Source organism: Durio zibethinus, chromosome 11 (genome assembly GCF_047325235.1).
Source record: "Durio zibethinus cultivar Kanyao isolate XHJ-2024 chromosome 11, ASM4732523v1, whole genome shotgun sequence".
NCBI classification, from domain to species: domain Eukaryota; kingdom Viridiplantae; phylum Streptophyta; class Magnoliopsida; order Malvales; family Malvaceae; genus Durio; species Durio zibethinus.
Genome location: NC_143172.1, coordinates 2,499,429 through 2,520,498, shown reverse-complemented (window position 1 = coordinate 2,520,498; position 21,070 = coordinate 2,499,429). Strand labels below are relative to the sequence as shown.

The 21,070-nt window shown below is 33.6% G+C and overlaps 4 protein-coding genes across 9 annotated transcripts; 1 reads left to right on the top strand and 3 right to left on the bottom strand.

Annotated features, from left to right (window-relative positions):
• Nucleotides 1–478: 478 nt before the first annotated feature.
• LOC111290053 (L-lactate dehydrogenase A-like) lies at nucleotides 479–2,519 on the bottom strand. The gene is made up of 2 exons (XM_089767667.1): nucleotides 1,704–2,519; nucleotides 479–1,137 (listed from the first exon to the last, which is right to left on the bottom strand). Exons 1-2 carry the CDS (start codon nucleotides 2,310–2,312, stop codon nucleotides 694–696), a joined length of 1,053 nt encoding a protein of 350 aa, XP_089623793.1. The 5' UTR covers nucleotides 2,313–2,519; the 3' UTR covers nucleotides 479–693.
• Nucleotides 2,520–5,345: 2,826 nt separating this feature from the next.
• Nucleotides 5,346–10,509, top strand: LOC111289308 (uncharacterized). 5 transcript variants are annotated; one of them, XR_016346178.1, is made up of 6 exons: nucleotides 5,346–5,754; nucleotides 6,931–7,008; nucleotides 7,099–7,183; nucleotides 8,355–8,443; nucleotides 10,018–10,254; nucleotides 10,371–10,509. XR_016346178.1 is itself a non-coding variant. In XM_089767663.1 (5 exons), exons 1-5 carry the CDS (start codon nucleotides 5,455–5,457, stop codon nucleotides 10,066–10,068), a joined length of 603 nt encoding a protein of 200 aa, XP_089623789.1. In that variant the 5' UTR covers nucleotides 5,346–5,454; the 3' UTR covers nucleotides 10,069–10,408. The 5 variants fall into 5 exon arrangements, 4 of the variants coding, with proteins under 4 accessions (XP_089623789.1, XP_089623790.1, XP_089623791.1 ...); XM_089767663.1 differs by having other exon boundaries at nucleotides 10,018–10,408; XM_089767664.1 differs by lacking the exons at nucleotides 10,018–10,254; nucleotides 10,371–10,509 and adding an exon at nucleotides 8,833–9,030.
• Nucleotides 10,510–10,777: 268 nt separating this feature from the next.
• Nucleotides 10,778–15,145, bottom strand: LOC111289309 (uncharacterized). The gene is made up of 4 exons (XM_022880248.2): nucleotides 12,134–15,145; nucleotides 11,876–12,062; nucleotides 11,400–11,455; nucleotides 10,778–10,939 (listed from the first exon to the last, which is right to left on the bottom strand). Exons 1-4 carry the CDS (start codon nucleotides 12,242–12,244, stop codon nucleotides 10,784–10,786), a joined length of 510 nt encoding a protein of 169 aa, XP_022735983.2. The 5' UTR covers nucleotides 12,245–15,145; the 3' UTR covers nucleotides 10,778–10,783.
• Nucleotides 15,146–15,294: 149 nt separating this feature from the next.
• On the bottom strand, nucleotides 15,295–17,316 carry LOC111290900 (autophagy-related protein 8f-like). 2 transcript variants are annotated; one of them, XM_022882413.2, is made up of 6 exons: nucleotides 17,171–17,316; nucleotides 16,732–16,773; nucleotides 16,557–16,612; nucleotides 16,342–16,394; nucleotides 15,747–15,865; nucleotides 15,295–15,656 (listed from the first exon to the last, which is right to left on the bottom strand). In XM_022882413.2, exons 2-6 carry the CDS (start codon nucleotides 16,766–16,768, stop codon nucleotides 15,553–15,555), a joined length of 369 nt encoding a protein of 122 aa, XP_022738148.1. In that variant the 5' UTR covers nucleotides 16,769–16,773; nucleotides 17,171–17,316; the 3' UTR covers nucleotides 15,295–15,552. The 2 variants fall into 2 exon arrangements, with proteins under 2 accessions (XP_022738148.1, XP_089623792.1); XM_089767666.1 differs by lacking the exon at nucleotides 17,171–17,316 and having other exon boundaries at nucleotides 16,732–17,154.
• Between the last annotated feature and the right edge of the window lie 3,754 nt (nucleotides 17,317–21,070).

Below are 21,070 nucleotides of genomic sequence, written 5' to 3'. Positions count from 1 at the left end.
AAGTTGGAGCTAGCTAATTCAGGAAAAATTATTTTCACGTAGATTCCCTGCTATTTAAACTCAGATCACAAAAGGTTAGTTTAGTATTATTATTATGGTTGAAGAAAATTTAGATTGAAAGAAATACGTTTAAAAAATATAATGAAAAAAATATGATTAGAAAATTTAAGTGTTTGGCATTATTATAAAAAATGCTATAAATAATTAAAATGTTTAAAAATATACGTAAAACAATAAAATATTAAAAATATAAAAATAATAAAGTGATTTTTTGTTTATCTCAAACATATTTTTTCACTGCAAAGATATTTCTTAAAACCTCTTTTTTTTTTTTTTTTTGGTTTGGATTGAAAAATTAAATTTTTAAATTGAAAAACCGAAAATTTTTTATTAATATCATGTTTAGATCAAAAGCAGCTTCTAAATACGAAAATTATTTTCAGCACTAGACTAAAGAGAGTTGTGAGGGAACCATCCGTCGATAAATGGAAACTAGCCATGCCAAATCTGCGAAATGGCATAACATCTGGTGAAATTCACAAACAACAATTACAGGTAGACCTTTTTTATCCAAATTTAAAATAAAATAACCTTACATATGGTTAATCGTGACTGGATCACTAGAAGTCTTTTAAGTTAAAAAGGCCTTCTCAAAGCTGCAATGACAACGGTAACGTCCACTATATTTGAGCCTCACAGTCCCAACTGGCTTTGAACTTCAAGAATAGTCTCAGCCGATTTCCTAAGCCTTTCCGCCTCTTCATCCGTCAAATGGATATTGGTCACGCCCATGACTCCACCCCTACCGAGCTGCGCCGGCAAGCTCAAGAAAACATCACCACCATCAATGCCGTAAAACCCCTTTGCAAGGACCGAAACTGGGTGGATTTTTCTCTGGTCTCTAAGCAGGCTTCTAGCCAAGTTAGCCACCGAGTAGCCAATTGCCCAAGAAGTATACCCTTTGAGACTAATCACCTCATATGCACTGTCAATAACTGCTTTGTGAATGTCCTCAAGCGTCTGCTTTTCGTAGGCAATCTGCTGATTCTTTAGGAAGCTTAACACCGGCACTCCACCAATACTAATGCTAGACCAGAGTGCCACCGAGCTGTCTCCATGCTCGCCAATAATGTAGGCCTGCAAATATTTAACCAGCATTTGGAAATTAATGGAGAGACATAAGAATTAAAATTAGTTTACTAGCTGCTTTCTTGGGTGTGAATTTTGACCAAATCCTAACTATTATAGCACAAATGTATTATGACTTTTTAAAAGTCGATCATCGGATGAATTTAGGCCTTAGCTAATGAAAATTTAACAACAACAACATTTTCAACTAAAGAAAAGGTCATATTCTAATTCAAGCAATGGGTTATGGATGGTTTTGTTGTGAAATGAAATCAGCAACCAAAGTTGGTGACTTAATGGTAATTATGTTCACCAAAAAAAAAAAATACTAAGTAAAATAAAATATAAAACCCCAAATTTAGTGACTTCATGGTACTAGTGATTAACAGGAAGATGCCAATAAACCTTTCAAAAAATTTTTTTTTTCCACTAACAAAAAAGACATTGTGTCATTGGCCCATGCCACATTCCTTATTAACCAATAAGATGTGTTTAAAAAAAAAAAAAAAAAAAAAAAAAAAAACCTTAAACCCTAAAACACTAAATTCTAAAAAAAATATTAAAATCAAACTGACCTGCACATCCTGAGCGTTGACGTCCAAATGATCCGCGATCAAGAACCGAAACCTCGACGAATCCAAGTTCGTACCCGATCCGATGACCCGATTCGATGGAAATCCCGACAATTTCCAAGACACGTAAGTTAGTACATCCACCGGATTCGAAACGATCAATAGAATCGAATCTGGCGAGTACTTTGCTAGCGGAGGAATAATGTTCGAAAACAAAGCAACGTTCCTCTGCAGCAGATTCAACCTAGATTCGCCGGGGTTCTGACGGGCGCCAGCAGTGACGATACACAGATCAGATCCAACGGTCACGGAGTAATCAACGGAAGCGTTGATCTTAGTACGTGGGAGGAACGCCGCGGCGTGTTGGAGATCGAGCATTTCACCACGAAGCTTGTCAGGCTTGGCGTCGACGAGGGCGAGTTCGTCCGCTAAGTCCTGAGTGAGGATGGTTTGGGCGATTGCCATGCCAACGTTTCCGACTCCGATGACGGAGATCTTGGTGTGGCGCTTGGTGGGGGAAGGTGGGGCATTGTTTTGGATGGGCTTGAAGAAGGCTTGAGCGAGGTCTAGGCCGCCTGGACCCAAAGAAGAAGCTGAAGCACTCTTTTGCATTGTAATAAGAGAAACAAAAATTGGAGAGAGTTGAAGTTGACTTGTTTGTTGTTTATGGGTTTCTTTGGAATGTCTGGATTGGGGATTTATAGCTGGAAAAAAATTGAGTGGAGAAGAAGGATTCTATGGGGTTTTCAGACATTTTCTACAGTCAGTCAACAATGTTGTTTCCAGAAGACGCACCAAACTCCGAAGACTTTGTTTCTCAGTGGCACGGTTGATAACTTGATATGGTTTAACATTCGATTCTCGCCCACGTAAAGACCACGCACCATTCTTTATGGAACCACTTGGCATTTGGCAACGATAATTAATAATCTTTTATTCCCTATATCCATATATATATTACTGTAAGTATTTCAACCATTTGATCTTGCATGGTACAAATCTTCCTGGACAAGGGTTTTGTATTAGATATTTGGGATTGAAGTCTTGGAAATATTTTTTTAATTAAAATTTTTATATTTTTATTTTATTTAAATAATTTTTTATTTTGTATTTAAGTATAATTTTATTTTAAATAAAAGATTAATTTATAATAAAAATTTATTTAAATATAAATTAAAATATAAAAATTTATTTTGATATAAATTAAATTTAAAAAATTTATTTACATGTAAAGTAAAAACTAATAATTTATTCGAGTGTAATACAAATATAAGAATTTATTTAAATAAAATAATAAAATTTATAAATTTTTTATTATTTTATCTTATTTTCTAAAACTTTCAAAAGAAATTGAGGGGTTATCCATTATGCACGCGCTTCAATTGCGAGTGGATTTGGGCTTCTCCATATCACTGGGAATGAAGATGGACCGAAATGCATCATAAGATGAACGGTGATCTATGGATCATGATTAACAGATTTAACCAGCAAAGTTTGGTTCTTTATGCACCAGATCACGTCTTGAATTTTCGTTTAGCTGGGGTGCAAGTCACGCTACGCGTTTCGCAGTCGTGGTACAATAGGTTCGTACTTTGTCTGAAGTTCCCAATCTGTGGGCTGACGGTGCCTGTGCCTGTGCCCCTTTTTCGATTTGATATTTCCTACCCTAAAATGGTATTTCATGTCCAAAACGCGTGAATTCTAGTAAAATTCACGCTAATCTTTGATTTTTAATCTACCCTCCATTTTAGGAGCTCTTGATAATTACAATTATTATAATGAAATAATTTTAATATATGTCAACAAAAAAATTGAAATTAACAAATAGGAATCCAATATATAATTGAATGAAATTTGCATTTTATAAAGCTTGAAGTTGAGATTAAAAATTTCATGACCTATCCCTTGTCATGAGCAGAAAATTTCATTGGTAAAATATTTTTTATTCTTCATCCTGGATGATAATGGTTCTAATGCAATAGTCTTTATTATGTGGAAGACAAATTTATGTTATTATTATAGTATTTCTTTTTTTTTTTCATTTCCTTTCATATGGCTTTTGCAACATTTTTTTTTTTTCAACATTGGAAGAAGTTTAGTCTCCAAACAAAACGGCATAGCCCCCTGATTTGAATTGTAGATGGCTAATGCAAACGCCAACGGTTGCATTTTAAGACTTTGAGAAACCCAAAAAGTTCCTTTACTGGATCATGCCTCCAATTTATACTATATTTAATATGATGATGTCAGATAATGACTTTTTCGAATTGCTTTTGACCGTAGTTAAAAAAAATATATCAACGTCTCTTTATTTAAGCGATAAAAATTTTTATTTTTTTAAGTAAGATTTCAATTTTTAAAAAATAAATTTTAAAAAAATTATTATTTTAATAGGATCTGACTTAGTTAGATTCTGAATTAATTTAAATTTAAAATGACTATGAAACATTGAAAGTAAAAAAAAAAAATTCTATAAGATTAATGCCAATCATAATTCATAAGCTAATAATAATAATTGTACTAAATTTCTAATAAAATATGTTAATTCATTTATATTAACATCATGATCTAAAAATAGAAGGCACCTTGGTTACTGAATCTGTAAAAAGGATATTGTGTAATGTTCATCACACAGATGAAAAGCACCCTTCATCCCAGCTACGTTAGAGTCATAACTAATATAGTTATTATAATTTGGATAAAAATAGTTAGATCGGTCAAATTGGTGGTCATGTTATAATTGATGGTTGTTTATCAATTTTATTGTTATTACAAAATTAGTACAAGAGGGTTTTTCTCTTACAATTTATCGGCAAAAAAAAAAAAAAAATCTTAAGATATACTGATAATTAAATGAATAATGGAGTGATTTTGTTATTAGCAATCAATCCAGATTAAAATATTGTGAGTTGGCCATTTTATTAGAATTAAACTGATAAAACCAAGCTAGTTTTTATTGGAAAGGGTGGTTTAAGTTACGTGTTAGTAAAATGACCTAAAAATCATGGTTAGTTTAGTTTTTTTAATAAAATTTATGGATTGTTATGTCATTTAACCAACATAATATATTTTAAATAAATTTCTAATAACTAAAAAAAATTAAAAATAGGTTACAAACAAAGTACAGACTTTCAATTTACAAAGTTTAAAAAACCCAAAAACGAGTATTTTTTGAGTTATTTTATTATTTCTTGGAGTTAGAACTTTGAATTTAACTTTGTAAATTAAACATATTATATGTATTAAATTTTATGAAATTTTCTCATATATATTATGCTATAAAATTTAATTTATTTTTTTGGTAAGACATTTAAAAATAAATAAATTATCCAATTATTTAAATCTTAAATCAAGATAAAATATATTTTACTCAACAACTTAAAATTATATATTCAAGATAATTCAAATTAACAATCATCAACAGGTTTCAAATTTTAAAATTTTATTTTTTTAAAAAATAAATTTTAATCAATTGAATCAATTATTTATTAATCAATAAATTTATTATTTATAATATAATTCATTCCTATAAAAAAAATATTTTAAAATACTTTTATTGATCCAACCATTCATTTAATTGACCTAAAAATTGATCCATTGATCCGGTAAGTCGATCAATAATAATAATAATGATAGTGGTAGTAGTAGTAGGGCGAAGAAACCGCAGGCAATCCCTATTGGTTATTTGCTTCCTTTGGTCCATTCTTTCCCGTGTAAAGGACGCGAGAGCCAAACAGAGAAAAGAGACGACAAAATGGAGGCAGCGTTATCAGAGCTAGAGCGAGTCCAGACTCAAATCCTCGAACGAATATCGAAGCTAGAGTTTTCTCTCCTGCCTCAAAATGCTGAACCTCCCCTTTCCTCATCTCCTCTCACTAACGGCTACGTCAGATCCGACGTCGAAGCTCGCCTCTTTAACATTCTCCGATCCAATGGCGTCAACGGCTTCCTTTTCAAGAGAGTCCCCTCCGATTATTACGACTGGCCTCTTGAGTCCCGCCGCGACGTCCTCGGCGCCGCTTCTGTTCATCATCTTTGCAAAAGCATCGTTTTGGTTTGTCTTTTTACTAATTTGATAATCGGTCAATTTAATCTCATTTGAGTATTTTTTTTTTTCTAATTATGGGAATATGAGAACGTTGATTTATGTGAATATGTCTTATTGCTCGGAATTTGCTTGTCATTAGTTTGAATTTTGTTAAATTATATTAGTTAGCGAAAAAGTATGAGATTGGAGAAGCTATTAAGGAGTGCATCTAGAATTAAATTCTTTTAAAAATTCATCTAAAGTTGCAAGACATTTCATTTTTTTTAATATAATAATGAATAGATTACATAGCAATGCCTAATTACAAAATTGACAAAACAATGTTTGAAGTAATGTAGTAGCTGATATGAGAATGTTGTGGTTGGTTGCATCATAATATGTTTGATGCAAAAGTAAATAAATGAAGGTGGAAAAAGTTAGTTTAAGGAGGAGAAAGGCAAATGCCTATTTGTCACCTTGTAAGAACAGTTGATACTAACGTAGCTTGATATTGTGGAGCAACAGAACTAGTCACTTGATGTGTCATATGGCTTGATTGCATCAATGACCAACATGTGCTGGCGTTTTTGAGATGATACACTTGTGCTCGCATACCTTTTATGTGGGGAAATCTAATGGTTCCTGAGAAGAATATTGTGTTAGGGTGATCAAATGTTTGAACTTTTAATATGAATAGTGAAATGTAGTCATTTCAATGCCAAGTTTTGTGAAGTGACATTTATTGGCAATCCACATATTATGCAGTTGCATGTTTGTATTAAGTATACTAAATATTTCAGCACCTCTCTTGGGCTTTTGCTTGGTGGATAAGTTTGGAGCCTATAGTGTCGAAAGCTTCTGCTAAGGTGGTCCATGTTTGAAGATAGAGATTATCCATAGTTAAGGGGTTCAGGACTGGAGGATTGTCGTGGATGGTTATATAGGTGGATTGAGCATTAGTGGTCCAGTGGAGTTTTAAAAAGTAAACTGCAAATCATTGAGAGAGCAAAAATAGATTTAGGCAGCCATTGTTGTTCAAACTGGAAAGCTGATGTACCAATTGCCAAGTGTTATTGTTATTCAACATACTTTGACGCACACCTATCTTCACTCCTTCCATTTTTATGATGACTTTTCATTTTCTTCTGCAAAAGACCATAAGTATGATTTGTAAAATCTGCTAACACTGCTTTGCTTGCTCAGGTTAATACTCAAGCCCAGTCCAATGTAATTGATTGTAGTGATCAAAACAATTCAAAGTATTATGTTGTTGTTGTTCAGGTAACTTCCCATTCCATATGTATCAACAAGATGCCACTTAGCCTGCCCCAAGAAAAATGATTTTACATTTGAATATTTTTCATATTGCAGTATACTGCTAGATTCAATGCCGAAACTGTCAAAAATTTTCTCTACACGCTTAACAATGGCAAGATATCAAAGAAGAAATTTAACTGTAAGTTTATCTGTTTGCAATCCTCTTTACGATAAAAAAGACTCCTGAAAAGTTCAGAGATATTTCATTGAAATTTTTATTAGATTATTCTAGCCATTTTGAAATGTGTTATTTATTACTAAAGACCCAAGACACACATGTAACTGTAATAAATCAAATGACATATACGTGACAGTCAATAGATAGCACTTGGTCTGGCGTAAAGATCCAGGCATATCTGATTATAGTTGATTTCAATATTATATTCTGGCAGGTTGGTCCTAATACATACCATTCATGCATTAGTAGTTAATGCTTAAGTCTTGATTAAGCTCTTTATGTGAAAAAGAGAGCAAGGGATTCCTCGTTTGTCCTTTCTTTTCTGGTAAATCTTGTTATTTGATAAGTTTCTCTAGATATATCATATTATAAATTGATTTAGTCAGAGTTGTAGAGACCTTCCTTTTATGTCTTTGTTGTCATCTTCTCTTTCCTTTTCATTATTTTAGTTTTGACAAGATAATGAATGTGGTTGGTGATAATGCATTCCATTGACTCACAAGAACTGTGTTTGCTTATATTTGGCGGCCTGCACTCTGTGTCAGCCTAGACACAACCATGGGGAATTGGGAGTCTGAACCTGTTTGTGTCCTGCACAGAAAAAAAATTTATTTAAAAGGGAAAACATTTGTTCATTTGTTGCATCTACTGAGGACTAGTGTCAGCATCAACTGAATGTTAATTAAGGGAAAACTAGAGAGTAATAAACTGCAAGCTTTCACCAACTCACCATTACATTTTTGGCCTTTATGCAAAATGTGTCTACTGACATAGTTCTTATTTGCCAATATGTTGTAAAACTCTCTGCTGTTCATCATTATCAACAGTAATATCTATTTTTTTGGATTTGTTAAATCATCTCTGAACATACAAGATTTATTCTTAACCCAGCTCTTAAGGTGTTTGATTCTTCTGTTGTATGGTCAAGTTGATGATTAATGTTTTCTTTTTAACACTACCATTTTTTATCCGTATTTTTTATTCTTTTTTATTTATGTGCTGAAGAAACCATTCAACTATTGGTGCAATATTGACTTCTGTCTTTCTCTTTCTGGTTGGCAGATTTTACTTAAGGTTGAGATCTCCAAATGGTTTATTTAGTTAATCATTTAACTTGTTTTAAGTAATGCAGTGAGGCTTGCTCCTGAGGAGACATCAATAAAGTTGACTGGCTATGAGCACAATGCAGTTACTTGCATTGGTATGCAAACTGACATTCCAGTAAGTGCTTTTACGCAAACTTCTATATTCTAGCTTTACAGAACACCTACTAGTTTCTCATTTTCTTTTTTCTTCATCTCCCTTCGTGAGGATTATTTCTGTTCTTTTTTTTAGTATATTGATAACTTTGTGCATCTTGTATTACTCGTTATTTCTACTTGGTCTATCATTGTCTCATAAATGGATTGAAAATTATTCAATATAGGATTTATCTTCAGTTTGTAATGTAATATAATGGACAATAGAAAGGGAACAAGGACAGAACTTTCAAAAAAATGTTGGTTCATTTGCTTTTAAACTTCTACTTGCTTTGATGAGGTTTTTGTTTTGTAAACATGTTCTGGATACTTTTCTTTTAGACAATACCCACTTCAATGTCTGCCCTGTAGGAAGAGCACATGGGCCCTGAGGTTTGAATTGCATGGGTAGATATCCCTCCTCGTCATGCTTAGAGCCAGTTTTGATGCTCTATATACACATATTCTGATGTTGAACAGTGAAAAATTCATGTTGTCTTTAAGTCTGTTACGTGTATTTGAGTATAGCAACACATGGAATCCTTGTTTATGAATTCCAATATTTCAATCTATGTGCAGCTTTGAGGTTTGTCCACTTTTCCTAATGTCAGCTCAGATGATTTGCTACCTGTCTGCCACATTGAGAAACGCAGTTGTATAGTTTTTTTGTTTTCTTGTCTGTATGTTTACGTATTCCTTTCACATGAGATGATAGTTTAGGTAAACTGGTAAAGATGGAAGCTGAAGATGCTTTGAAAATTAGTTGCTAGAATGAAATTTCTGTTATTCTTACTGTAGCTTTAGGCAATGTAACTTACCTGAAACTGGCATAGTTCAAATAATATGAAAGTGACAGTGCCCATTCAATTAGTGATCACAATTTGAGATGCTATATCGAAAATTTCTGTTCTCATTGAAGGTATGATCCATCTTGATATAGGTTAAATGCATGACCATCTCACATGCTCGTGCATGTATACATTACACAGTCAAATGCAGAGAGAGAATGAGTTCATGTTGGTCATTATACTTGTAATAACAGGAAAAGTTGAAACTGATTTCAGGTAATTTTGGATGAAGCTATAGTAAAGCTTAATCCTGATTTCTTCTGGTTGGGTGGAGGAGAAGTTGATTTGAAGCTTGGAATCAGAACCTCTGAATTTATCAACTTTCTCAAACCTTTCATTGTCAGCTGCAGTGGTGGTACTTGATTACACCTACTGAATCCATAAACTAAATAAGAAAGACATTATAACTCAAGACAAATTAGTAAAGACTTGAGGAAATGCCATTACCACAGAAATCCCACACGGTGGAGAATTGATGCTTCAGATTTGTAGCACAAACTTTTGCTTTTTCCTTTTATTGGTTTCTTTGGGTTATTAAAATTTTTAGGCAAATTGTGCAATTGGAGATTTTAGTCCGCTTCTCCATATATAGGCAAACCATGTACCTGCTGAATTTGTTGATTGGAATGAAATTTTAATTTCTTCGGGACAGCCTGAAAGTTCAGGTTTAGTTCTTTCTTGGTAATATGATACATTTGACCATTTTCAGATTGTCATCTATCGAGTTCAATTTACTTGGCAATGGAATGGTGGCACATGACTCAGATAGCCACGTTTTGCATAAATCTTGGCTATTGAATTCTATACGAGGAAGGGACAGAACAAGCATATGCAGGGTTTGCAATTGCCATGCGGAAGTGGTTAGGCCACTTTATGGCTTTTGACATCCTCCTGTTTCAGTGTGCCAGCTTTCCACTCAAGCTTGACGGCTTACACTACCAAACATGTAAGCCTATCATATTTCAGGCATAGAAATCTCTGAATCTGGGGTATGTTTATTGGGGAGCAGCAAATATTGTCTAAGCCTGTATGCGTAAACTTCGGATTTGATTTTCCATGCAGGAGTATGGCAGTTGATTTCTTCAATTGAATGGGCGTCTTTTCATTAATGAAAAAAATTTTGTCAAGTGGCAATATTTGTCTCCTCATTATTCACAATCTCATTAATAACTATTATTATATAGACATCGATATCGCCATTATAACAAGACATTGTCCCATCAATTCACCACGTTCTTACAAGCCGTCTTCACAGTAACGTAGTTGAACAACTTGGGTTATTTCAAAGGAAGCTGAAACTGTTACTACCCAAATTTATCTTCAGCATAGTTGTAGAGTGAGGTTTGGATTTTAACTTCTTTTTTTTTTTTTGTGACATACAAAATGCCCTTGAAACCATATGTAATATTTTTGTTTTCTCTTTTAAATGAAACTAGAAGGTAACAATAACATTATGGACAAGATTAATTAGGAGTCTAGGTTTTTTCATTGTGAATAGGTGGTTTCCGATGGTGTCGTGCATAATCCATTACGTCAATGTACCCCACGTTATCCTTTTCTTTGGAATCAACAGCTTCCTCTGTGTCACCACCTGAAGTTCCCAACATGGATCTTGTTACTCTCTTTAACCCCTATACGAACAAGCAACAAACAATCTTAGGATATGGTTGATCTTGAAAACATTCACCTAGATATATTAATGATACCATGTTGGAAAACAATGAGTTTTAACACGGGGTTGAAGTTTATGAATTTGTTTTAATTTTAAAAAGGTAGGTTCTCGTATCTCTCATTGTCTTTTACATTACTTGCATTTCCATGTCGAGATATATATGCCCAAGGCAAGAGAAAACGATGTTAGTTATTTCCTCTCAAAAATTCTTTTGGAGGTATTCAATTTTTTTTCATAGTAAATAGTAGTAGTGAAGTTTTTACTCAATTGCATGCAACACATTCATTCATGCATGCACGTGAAGACCATCTGCCTTCTGTCTTGATATGCTGAAGAAGATGGGCCATTAGTAGTCTCAACCACTACTCTTAACAACCTGAAACACACACAAAATCTAGATTCTGAAGATATGATTTTACCTCTACTTTTTCCTTGGTTTGCAAATCAACCCGAGAAGAAATGATAATTTCATATCCTGTATGCACATATGAGCAAAATTGCCAGCACCATTAATATTATGAAACAAGGTGCAAAACCAAAGCTGGATTTTATATATATACGTACAACAAATTTTATTTATACCAATACTATCTACGACACAGAACAGATAAAGTCGTTTGTGATCATATGGTACTCTTTATTAAGAAATTAAGGTTTAACATTATACAACAACACAAAAATTTTATTCATTTTAAGGGCCTATATATGTCGCGGCTGAAATAAATGGTGGGAAGCCTGATCAAGACAGTTCAAGTTTAATAAGTTGAAATAATGGCAGTAGTTTTTATTAGTTTTAATTTATATTCTTTCATGTGAATACCTTAAATCAAAAGAATTTTCCTTCACATTTCTTGTTGAATTCAGGAAACGAAAGACTAATTAATTCGAATATAACCTGAAATTGCTTTTGCAACAGCTTCTTTTGCCTTAAGAAAAGAGTTCAAAAGTGTTTGCTTCACATTATTTGCACCAACTATTTTTCTTCTATGAACCCCAACTTGTTGTAACTCTTGTGTTTGTAGTTCCTTTGAGACTGAAGGTCTCATCTCTAACTGATCATAAGGTTTCAGCTTATTGACATCCTGCAACAAATTTATTTATAGCTTAGGAATTATAAGAGACCAAAATTTTAACATATATTTTCTGCACTAACCTTGGCAAGAAAATCGACATGATTGGAAATTTCTTCAGCAATAAAACCTAGACGACGAGCATTGCAAGCATGCACTGAAAGACAGAGAAAGAAGATAGCAAGGGAAGACATGATAATGAGAGAGCTTAGTTCTGATGAAAGATGGTTTATCAGCTTTAAGAAACAGAGAAAAAACTATATGTGGTCAGGGGTGTTAGTTCAGTGTTAGGTTTTCCAAGTACTTGTACTGATAGAAGCATCGAAGGGCATTAAACGCAAGTTTTGTATTGAAATGAAAACGTTCTTTAAGAGAACGTGCGGGTGTTCAGATGATGAATCCTGAAAACGAAATTGAAGATAATCGGGGGCCTCCCTTTTTCCCTTTACTCTTCACTTTTTAATCAACTTGGGTCCCAAAGAAAGAAGAAAGAATTATAGAGCTATACGTAGGGGACATATGCAAGGTCTCAAAGATATTAAAAAGGGAGATTTTATTCGAATTTATGGTACGTATAATTTAAAAAAAAACTATCAATAATTTGTAAATTGAGACAGAAATTCAAGCCAATCTGATTTATGTTGGAATTGCTAACATAATTGATGAAGAAAATTGGATGGAAAAAAAAAATCTGATTTCTGTCGGATGATATATAGGTGATGATAGTTTTGTAATCTTAAGTATTATGAAAACATGCAAAAAGGAAAATTAAATATGATATTATAATTAAAAGAATTAAGAGGAATTGAAAAAGAAATAAATATTGAAACACATTGATTATTATTCAAAGGATTTGGAATCAGGGTAAAGAAGCAAAACAATAAACAGCAACAGTAAATCAAGGTCCTACCATGTGTTTCTGCTGAGGAAGTCCACTCCTTGCCCGTAATTTCTATGGTAGAATTATTACTGCATGGCCTTTGATTATTTGTTTTTGTTTGATCATTTCATTTTCGTATAGTTTCCTTCTTCGAAGGTGTACGGAGGCAGCTCATGAAGAACTTCATGTTTATAAAAAATGGAATTTTCATGAAAGAAAATATTGAACTCAACTAAAACCTTGACGGGTAAATATGATTTGGTGTCAACTGTTTTATAAGATTTTATTGTGTGAAAAACTGGTCTTGAAATCATTTCATTTTCTACTCATTCATGATCACACATTTATGAGATTCTTAGTTGACAAAACTAGCTACAAAATCGAAGGAGTGATTTTCAAATGAGGCATCGTTTACCTATGAACAGGAAACAACTTTGTCTGGCTTTGGGGTTTGGTTTCTTACCGGTATTTAGGATGATTAGGACCATTCCCTCCTATTGAGTAACTTTAAATTAGCCAGTTTTAGCTGCCTGATGTCTCACTCAAATAAATAATCAGAATTCTATGCTGAAAACATTAAGAAAAAACTTTTCAAACTCTATAATTAACATCCAAGAGGAAAGCAATTTAACAACTTAAAATCTGTAAAACAGATCTTTATATTGTAATGAAACTTGTGTATTTCATTCTCATGTACCAAAAAACAAAACCATTCATAGAATTTATAAAATAGAATAATATCTGTAATCAAGCTAAAACTATATATATATAGAGCCATAGAGCAGCTTTTGCCCATGAAGGGATTATTCCAAGCCCCAATATTTTTATAAATTAAGTGATAACCAAATATATATGCTTGTAATTGTAGATACAAAGCATCTATATAAACTTTATAGCTATCCTACCATAATTAAGGATATGGACGAGATTCAAATTTGGTGTTCTTTACCAATGCAATCGACCATATCTGCTAAGTATAATATTTCATACAATTCCATTAGGCTCTAGCATAACTCATTAAAATTTTTTATTTGGATGTTGTACCTGATCACATTAGGGAAAAAAAAACATCGGAATCAGATTGAGAACACCTTAAAAAGGGTAATGAAAACAACTTAATTTAGAGGTTTAAATTAACTAGTCGATTTGGATGAAGTCGATTGAATGAGCCTTATATTGACATGCATGTGGAATTAAATCATGTGTGGAACTAGCATTTATCACTTAAGCGAGAGGGGAGGGGAAGGGTGCAAACTGCAACATGGAACACATGGGTCCGACAGTGGAATGGAGGAAGGGATAGGGGCCAATGGTTTCAAGACAAAGGTGCATGGCCAAACCGCCGCTTGCATCTCCTCTTGAGCCTTTGAAGGCCATGGAGGGTCAAGTTTTCCCTATGAATTGCCCGCATAGAACATGCATGCCACGTGACGTTCACTCCATGTGATATTCACATATCCTTATGCTGCCACGTTAGTCAATGGGGCCTTCATTGGGTGTCCCCTAGCTCGGCATTTGTCCATGTCAACGGTCTAGCTTTTGGTTTAGTTTTTGTCTCGTAGCCTCTCCATGGGCTGTGAATTGGGCATCTTGGCCCGGTGCACTGGGCTAGAAACGTGGTCCTGACCAACTGGCAGCGATGTGGACACATCCAATAGTCTCCCATTGGGACCCAAAGCTAAAACCCAGGTGGTATTTGGTAGGTAGGAAGGCAAGAGTTTGGTATGGAATCTAGAGATTAGAAATTTTATCCTAAAACAAACAAATTAGACCATGATTACAGAATTAATATAAGCAACCAACGAGATTGGTACTGAAATCGACTCAAAGACTAAGAGTTTCAAGTTTGAACCTCAATCATAACCCAAAAGGCAAGAAAAAAAGAAAAAAACTAATATAGGCATGGTTCGGGTTCATGTGATTTGATTCTAATGTTTAGGTAATCCATATTTAAAAGCTTAGATTTCAATCTCTCAAGTGCTTAACAAGTAAAACAATATTAGACTACTTCGTGATTTAAACTAGTGACTCACCTTTTTGCTGAATTATCGAGACAGATAGGAGAGGATAATATTTTACATGCAAATGTTCCAGCTCCTAGTTACAATGTGAATCATATGTTCTTCCAGGTTTTCAGCTCAAGGTGTCTTCTTCTAAAACCAGGTCCTAAATCCTTCATATCAAAATCTGTGTGAATCTTATTATTGTCTTTTTCTTCACTAGTACTCTCTCTCTTATATCTTGATAAGGAAGATATACAACACGCAAGCTCATTAAAGATTAAATAACAGTTTGACAGCCCATTACGCAGCGTAAAGCCACATACAGAGCCCCATGCTCCTAGTAGGGTGGCTCAAAATAAAATTTGCTTCAAACACAGTGCCAACAATGATAGATTTAAAGATGATCAGATGGAACTTTAACAATGTGCGAAATCTTAAAAGTAATATCATATTATATACAATATGCAACCGTACACCATATCATCAGCAGGTCTTTAAATACTAGCAATAACCAAATTACCATCACAAGGCAATGGAAATGGTGATGCCTGAGATAATATAGGGGTTCGGTGAAACGAGGAAAAGATAAAAGGCAACGTCCCAATGAATCTACCAAAGGCTACTGAGAACTCTGATGCCCAAATGTGTTCTCCCCACTGTAAGTAACATAGAGAAATCCATCTTCATCCTTCTTCTCCTCGTATAGGGCAGACATAATGGCACCTGCAAAACCAAGAATAAGTTAGCCCTCTTAGAATCTGCTAGCAAAGGTAAAGCATCAAACACCCAAGGGTATAATTTGCAAGGCATTACCAGTTGGTGGGAGGACATTGTCCACAAATATGAATATTGCTTTTTCTGCACTCAGTTTGATCCTTTTACGTATTACATATACAAATTGTCCAACAGTCAAGTCAGCTGGGACAAGGTACCTGTAAATTTCAGAATCATTTACACGGGCATGCTTTCTATCAGAGACTATATAACCAATTACTATGAACCAGCCATGGTTTAGTGTAGGGAAAAAGTATTAAAGAATGAAATGTTGATTGCAGATGGAACAGATCAATAAAAGGAAATAATAAAAAATTGAATGATTCCATATCTCCAAGGCAACCAATTGGTATAAAAAACAGGGATAGCTTCGACATTAACATCAGAAGGATAGTATGAAAAAAACATAGTAGGATCATCAGCATTTTATTAACATCATCAAATCTGTCTTCAAAAACCATCAATAACTTTCTTTCTAGCTAGTGATGTCTATCATCACAACCATTGTGCCAGATGGAGATGCAATGCGACAAGGATGGAGAATTCAACAAACTAAAGCAGAATGTTGTTTTAACAGAATAAGGCAACAAATCAAGAGAATCTAAAGCCATGAATAAAATAAGGTGATGCTTACTTTTTCTTGTCTATGTTTGGTATATCACTGCTCTCTGCCTTCTCCACAATCACCTTAAACATTAAGCAGGATAATAAACAAGTCAAGCTTAGAAACACAAGTATGTTATAACACTTATAATCACCAATGAATATGCAGAACTACTGCAAAAATGCACATATTAGATCATAACAACAAAAGATTTATCAAGATTGAAGGTAAAGTTCAATCCTCACCGGGATTCTATCAGGGTATTTCTCCCTGATCCTAGCAGCCTCTGCCTTCCTCTTCTCTGAAGCCAGAACCAAACAATACGTTTATTTACCAAACATAACAGACTTCAAAGAATAAAAAAAAAGTTCTTTAAAACCAAATTCACAACTAAATAAGGGATGCCATCACAGTACATACCAAGATCATGCTCTTGCTTGAAGTAACCCTTTGCCATTCCTCCTGAAATTACCAACCAAAATTAAGTCAAAACACTTCCTTTTTCAAGAAAAATTCCTTCTTTAATTCTTGATGAAGTCCTAAAGTCTTAATAGCCATGATGGAGCAAAAAATATCTTATGGCCATCTATTCATGGACAAAAACAATTCTAATAAAAGATTCAGATACACAATAAAGTCCAAAAACAAATCCAAGAAACCCCAAACCACCCAAGTCTTATCCCTGACCACAAAATTGTTTCCTTTGCACAATTTTCTGAAGGAAAAGAATGAAAACAAAAAGCCCTAATTTTCAATTTAAACAATACTTAGTAATTACCCACACAAAAAAAAGAAAAGAAAAGAAAAGAAATATGCAAGAAACTAGTAAAACATAAAAAGGAAAACCCAGAAGGCAAACCTTGTGAAAATGAACCCAAAAAGAAAGCTTTTTTCTTTTTTTGGATCAACAGAACTCTTCAAGGCTTGAAGCTCGTGACTTGCTTCAAAAGATAAAATAAATAATATAGGCGGAATTCCACAGTTTTATTCTTGCAGCGAAAGCTTTTTTTTTTTAATTAATGATGTTGAAAGATTTAAAAAATGCCTTTTAGAATCCCTAATGTGTTGTCACTCATAGGTATGAGTAAACGTGGATTAATTTCATTGGTTTTCATTGGTTTAGGTCTTTGTATTATATAACTAATCGTAGTTGGTTACGGTAAAGACGACAGATCATTTTGATCGGTATCTGTTTTTTGGATAATGGTGGAAATGTATGTACATCCAACGGCCAGAAGAATGATGATCACGAGACAGGGACAATGAGTTGGATCTTGGACCCTACCCCAGTCTGTTTTGACTGCTTTGACCCCGTTGTCCTTGTTTTTTCCCCAAAGGTTTAGCACTAATTTCATGCCGTAAAAGACTTACATTAATTTATTACAAATAAATATTAAATTTAAATCTTAAAAATTAATATTTCATTTTTATTAATTCTATCAAATTCCTCTTGTTTAGTCAATAAAGCAACTAAGGTTATGAAAATTGAATTGTCCTTAGCTTTCCTAAACAAAGGGGGAAAGAGGATTATATCGGTATCATTTCTCTATTATTGTTTCGGTAACTTTGAAAATCTTTACGGAGGGATGCCAAAGGGACAGTAATTTTACATTTCGGACCAACCGACCAAAGCTTTGTGATCACAATTCACCGGTTCACATTCACATGCAGTGTGAACCTTTTAAGTTAGGTAGCAGTACTATGTTCTAGAGAAGAGAAGGGAAACATTTAGGCAGCTAGCTAAGCTTAGCTATTTGTCATGTCTCCATCAATTTCCATTCTTGACTGATAAATTTGTAGGCCAGACACTCCTCATCCACGTCCATACTCTGGTCAATCACTATTGATCCAGGTGTCCAAACATTTTATCTTAGCCACGACATGGGACGACAAAAACATTCTCAAAAATTTCTCAACTGGTTTGGCCCAAATTCTTTCTTTTTTAAGTTTTTCAAAGCCCATTGGAGAAAGAGCCTGGACAAATTATTGTTCTCAAACTACCCAATCCGGGCTACTTGGGCCCAGTGGAGAATTCAAACATATGTTTCTTTTTTGGTCCTTGAAAATGTCGAGAATTGAATGCAGTAGTAACAGAAAAAACAAAGTTTTGGTACGTATGGAATGATTTGTATTTTCATGCTTTTTTTTCTTGTGGCCACCACCCGACAGACACCCAACTCATCATGCCCTATGATCTACTAAAGCCATAAAACACTTTATAGTCATATGCAATAATTGGTTAATTAATTAGAATTTTCCTTATGATGGCCCAAATATGTTGTCATTGTTAGCTTTATATACATAGTGATAGTAATATTTAAATCAGCGCTACAGATTCATTTCAATGACTAATGATCTCTGAGTCGTCCTCCTTACTTATGCTCCAAGTAACCCAATTATGTTGGCTAATGATCAATTCATCAAGTTGATATATGACTCTCCACTGATTCATCCGATAGCCTAGGGGTGGATGAGAGGCATATGGTTAAATCTAACAAAACATTGAATTCTTTTGTGTCTTTGGATATCTGTTATTTTCATGTAAAACAATTGCAGAAATCAGGATTGAAGTGCTTAGGATTCGTCTATCATTTCTCAAGCAACGTAATGAAAAAACAAATGGGGGGGGGGGGGGGTTGAATGGGAACTTTATATGAGGTGGGAGAAGATTGAGGAAGGTATGGTCATTAAGGCTAAAGTCAGTCTGATATATCATTATCATAATGGTTAAAAGCTGACTAAAGTTGCATGAAGAATTAATATTACTATAAACAAAAAGTCCACAGCCTTACAGTTTGAAAGGTCATTAAAGATGGGTAACATTGATTTTAGCATTCCAATGAAAAATCCAGAATAAAACATATATTATACTGAAATGATCTTCAAAGTTAACTGAGCTATGTTGTCCGTTCATTTATATATGATGTGAAAACTGCATACCCATAACCCAAGCAAAAGCTGCTTTGGTTATGGTGCTATTCCTCTGATGATTGAACCTATTTGTTAAACGCTAGCCGAAACCCACGATTTTAAGGCAACAAGGAGAACAGCCTTTGCTTATTTGTAACTGGGTGTGAAAGCTTTTAACTGAGTCAATTGCTCCAGCTATTACAGTTTACATCCCTTTCAGCAATAATAATTTATTGTCTAGTTCCCAAAGGCATCTGTCGAATCAAACCAAGACAATTGGTCACAAACTTATTTTTTTTGAAAGCCTCTTAAATGGCAACTTCTTAGGTAAATTTCTTTGACCCTTAATGTAAAGAAATCTTTGTCTTTTTTTTTTTTTTTTGCATCTGGACACATATAAATCGTGTTAGGATTTGAGTTTTGAGTGGTCATCTCACTGCTTTTGTCATTTTTTTTTTTGTATTTATTCAACGCCATCGAAAAAAATTTGTCCTTACCATACTCATGTTTAATGCAGCTCAAAATTTTCCAATCTGCTCCCAATGAAATGCTTTCAAAATGGTTCAAGCCCAACCAGCCAATGCAGAAGACAATCTTTCAAAATAATGAGAAAACCCCCATAAAAATACAAAGAGAGAAAAGAAAAAAAAAATTGAGAAGTGGGGCAAAGAGGAGTAGAGTTGTGTCACTTTCGACTTCATAAAACGGAAGGGAGAGATTTTGTTTAGGCGTCAAATGAGCATAGAGATAAAAATAAAACCTCCTGAAATGTCCAAATCATGTTTTTCTTTAAATCTTCTTTTGTTTAATGCATATATAATATATAAGAATATGGGCAAGGGAACGCCACTTTTAGAGCTATGCCTCCAACACTGCCATTGAGCAGTTCCTATCATTGTTTTGTTCTTCTTCTTCCTCTAACGTATAGACAATTGTACGGGGAAAACATACAGAGATCCATTTGAGGTGTGTTATGAATTTTATGCTAAGGTTTCTTTTTTTTTTTTTTTAAGAAAAGGGCTGAAAAATATATACTAAAGGATTTTGTAATAGATTTTTTTTCATTCATTTATAGCTGGCATATGTAGAAAAAAAAAGCATAATTGAGATGATCAAATTGGCTTGACTTTGAAAATTGAAGTGCTTGATAAGGTGCGGGCCCTGTAATGATGCAACCTAATCTATCTGTTTAATACTAAGTATGATACAAAAAGAAAAGGGAAGAAACCTCAAATCCTATGTTGACAACCTGTGTTCAACACCAATCCCTAATTATTAACCATTTGACTGATATATATATATATATATATATATATATAACTTCATTATAATGTTAGACATTAGAGGCAAGCTGCTGTTGAAAATATGCCTAGCTCTTCATACTAGATGAAGCAGTTCTTCCAAAGATTGAATGCTTTGTTTGTATACATTTTGAAGAAAAACAAAAAGCAAATAACCAATTATGATAAACTATAGTTTTAGTACTTTTTTCCCAAAAAAATTCATCAACATGATTTTTTTAATAAAATTGATCCATTTTTTCTTTAAAATGTTGTTTGCCCTACATATTACACAAAGCAATTAGCACTTGAAACTTTCTCCTAATATTATTAAGCAAAATATTATTTTAAAATTCAAATATAATTCAATTAATTTATATAATTATTTTTAATATATAACATTTAATAAATTTAAAATTCACAAAAGACAGCAAAATACTTTTAGAGATGTAAACTATAGTAAATTAAATGATAAAAACAAAAAGTGATAGCAAATGGCAACATTGAAGAAAAAAATTTGCTAATCTAATCAACTTAAGTAGTTGGGCAAGATTTTCAATTATTGGCTT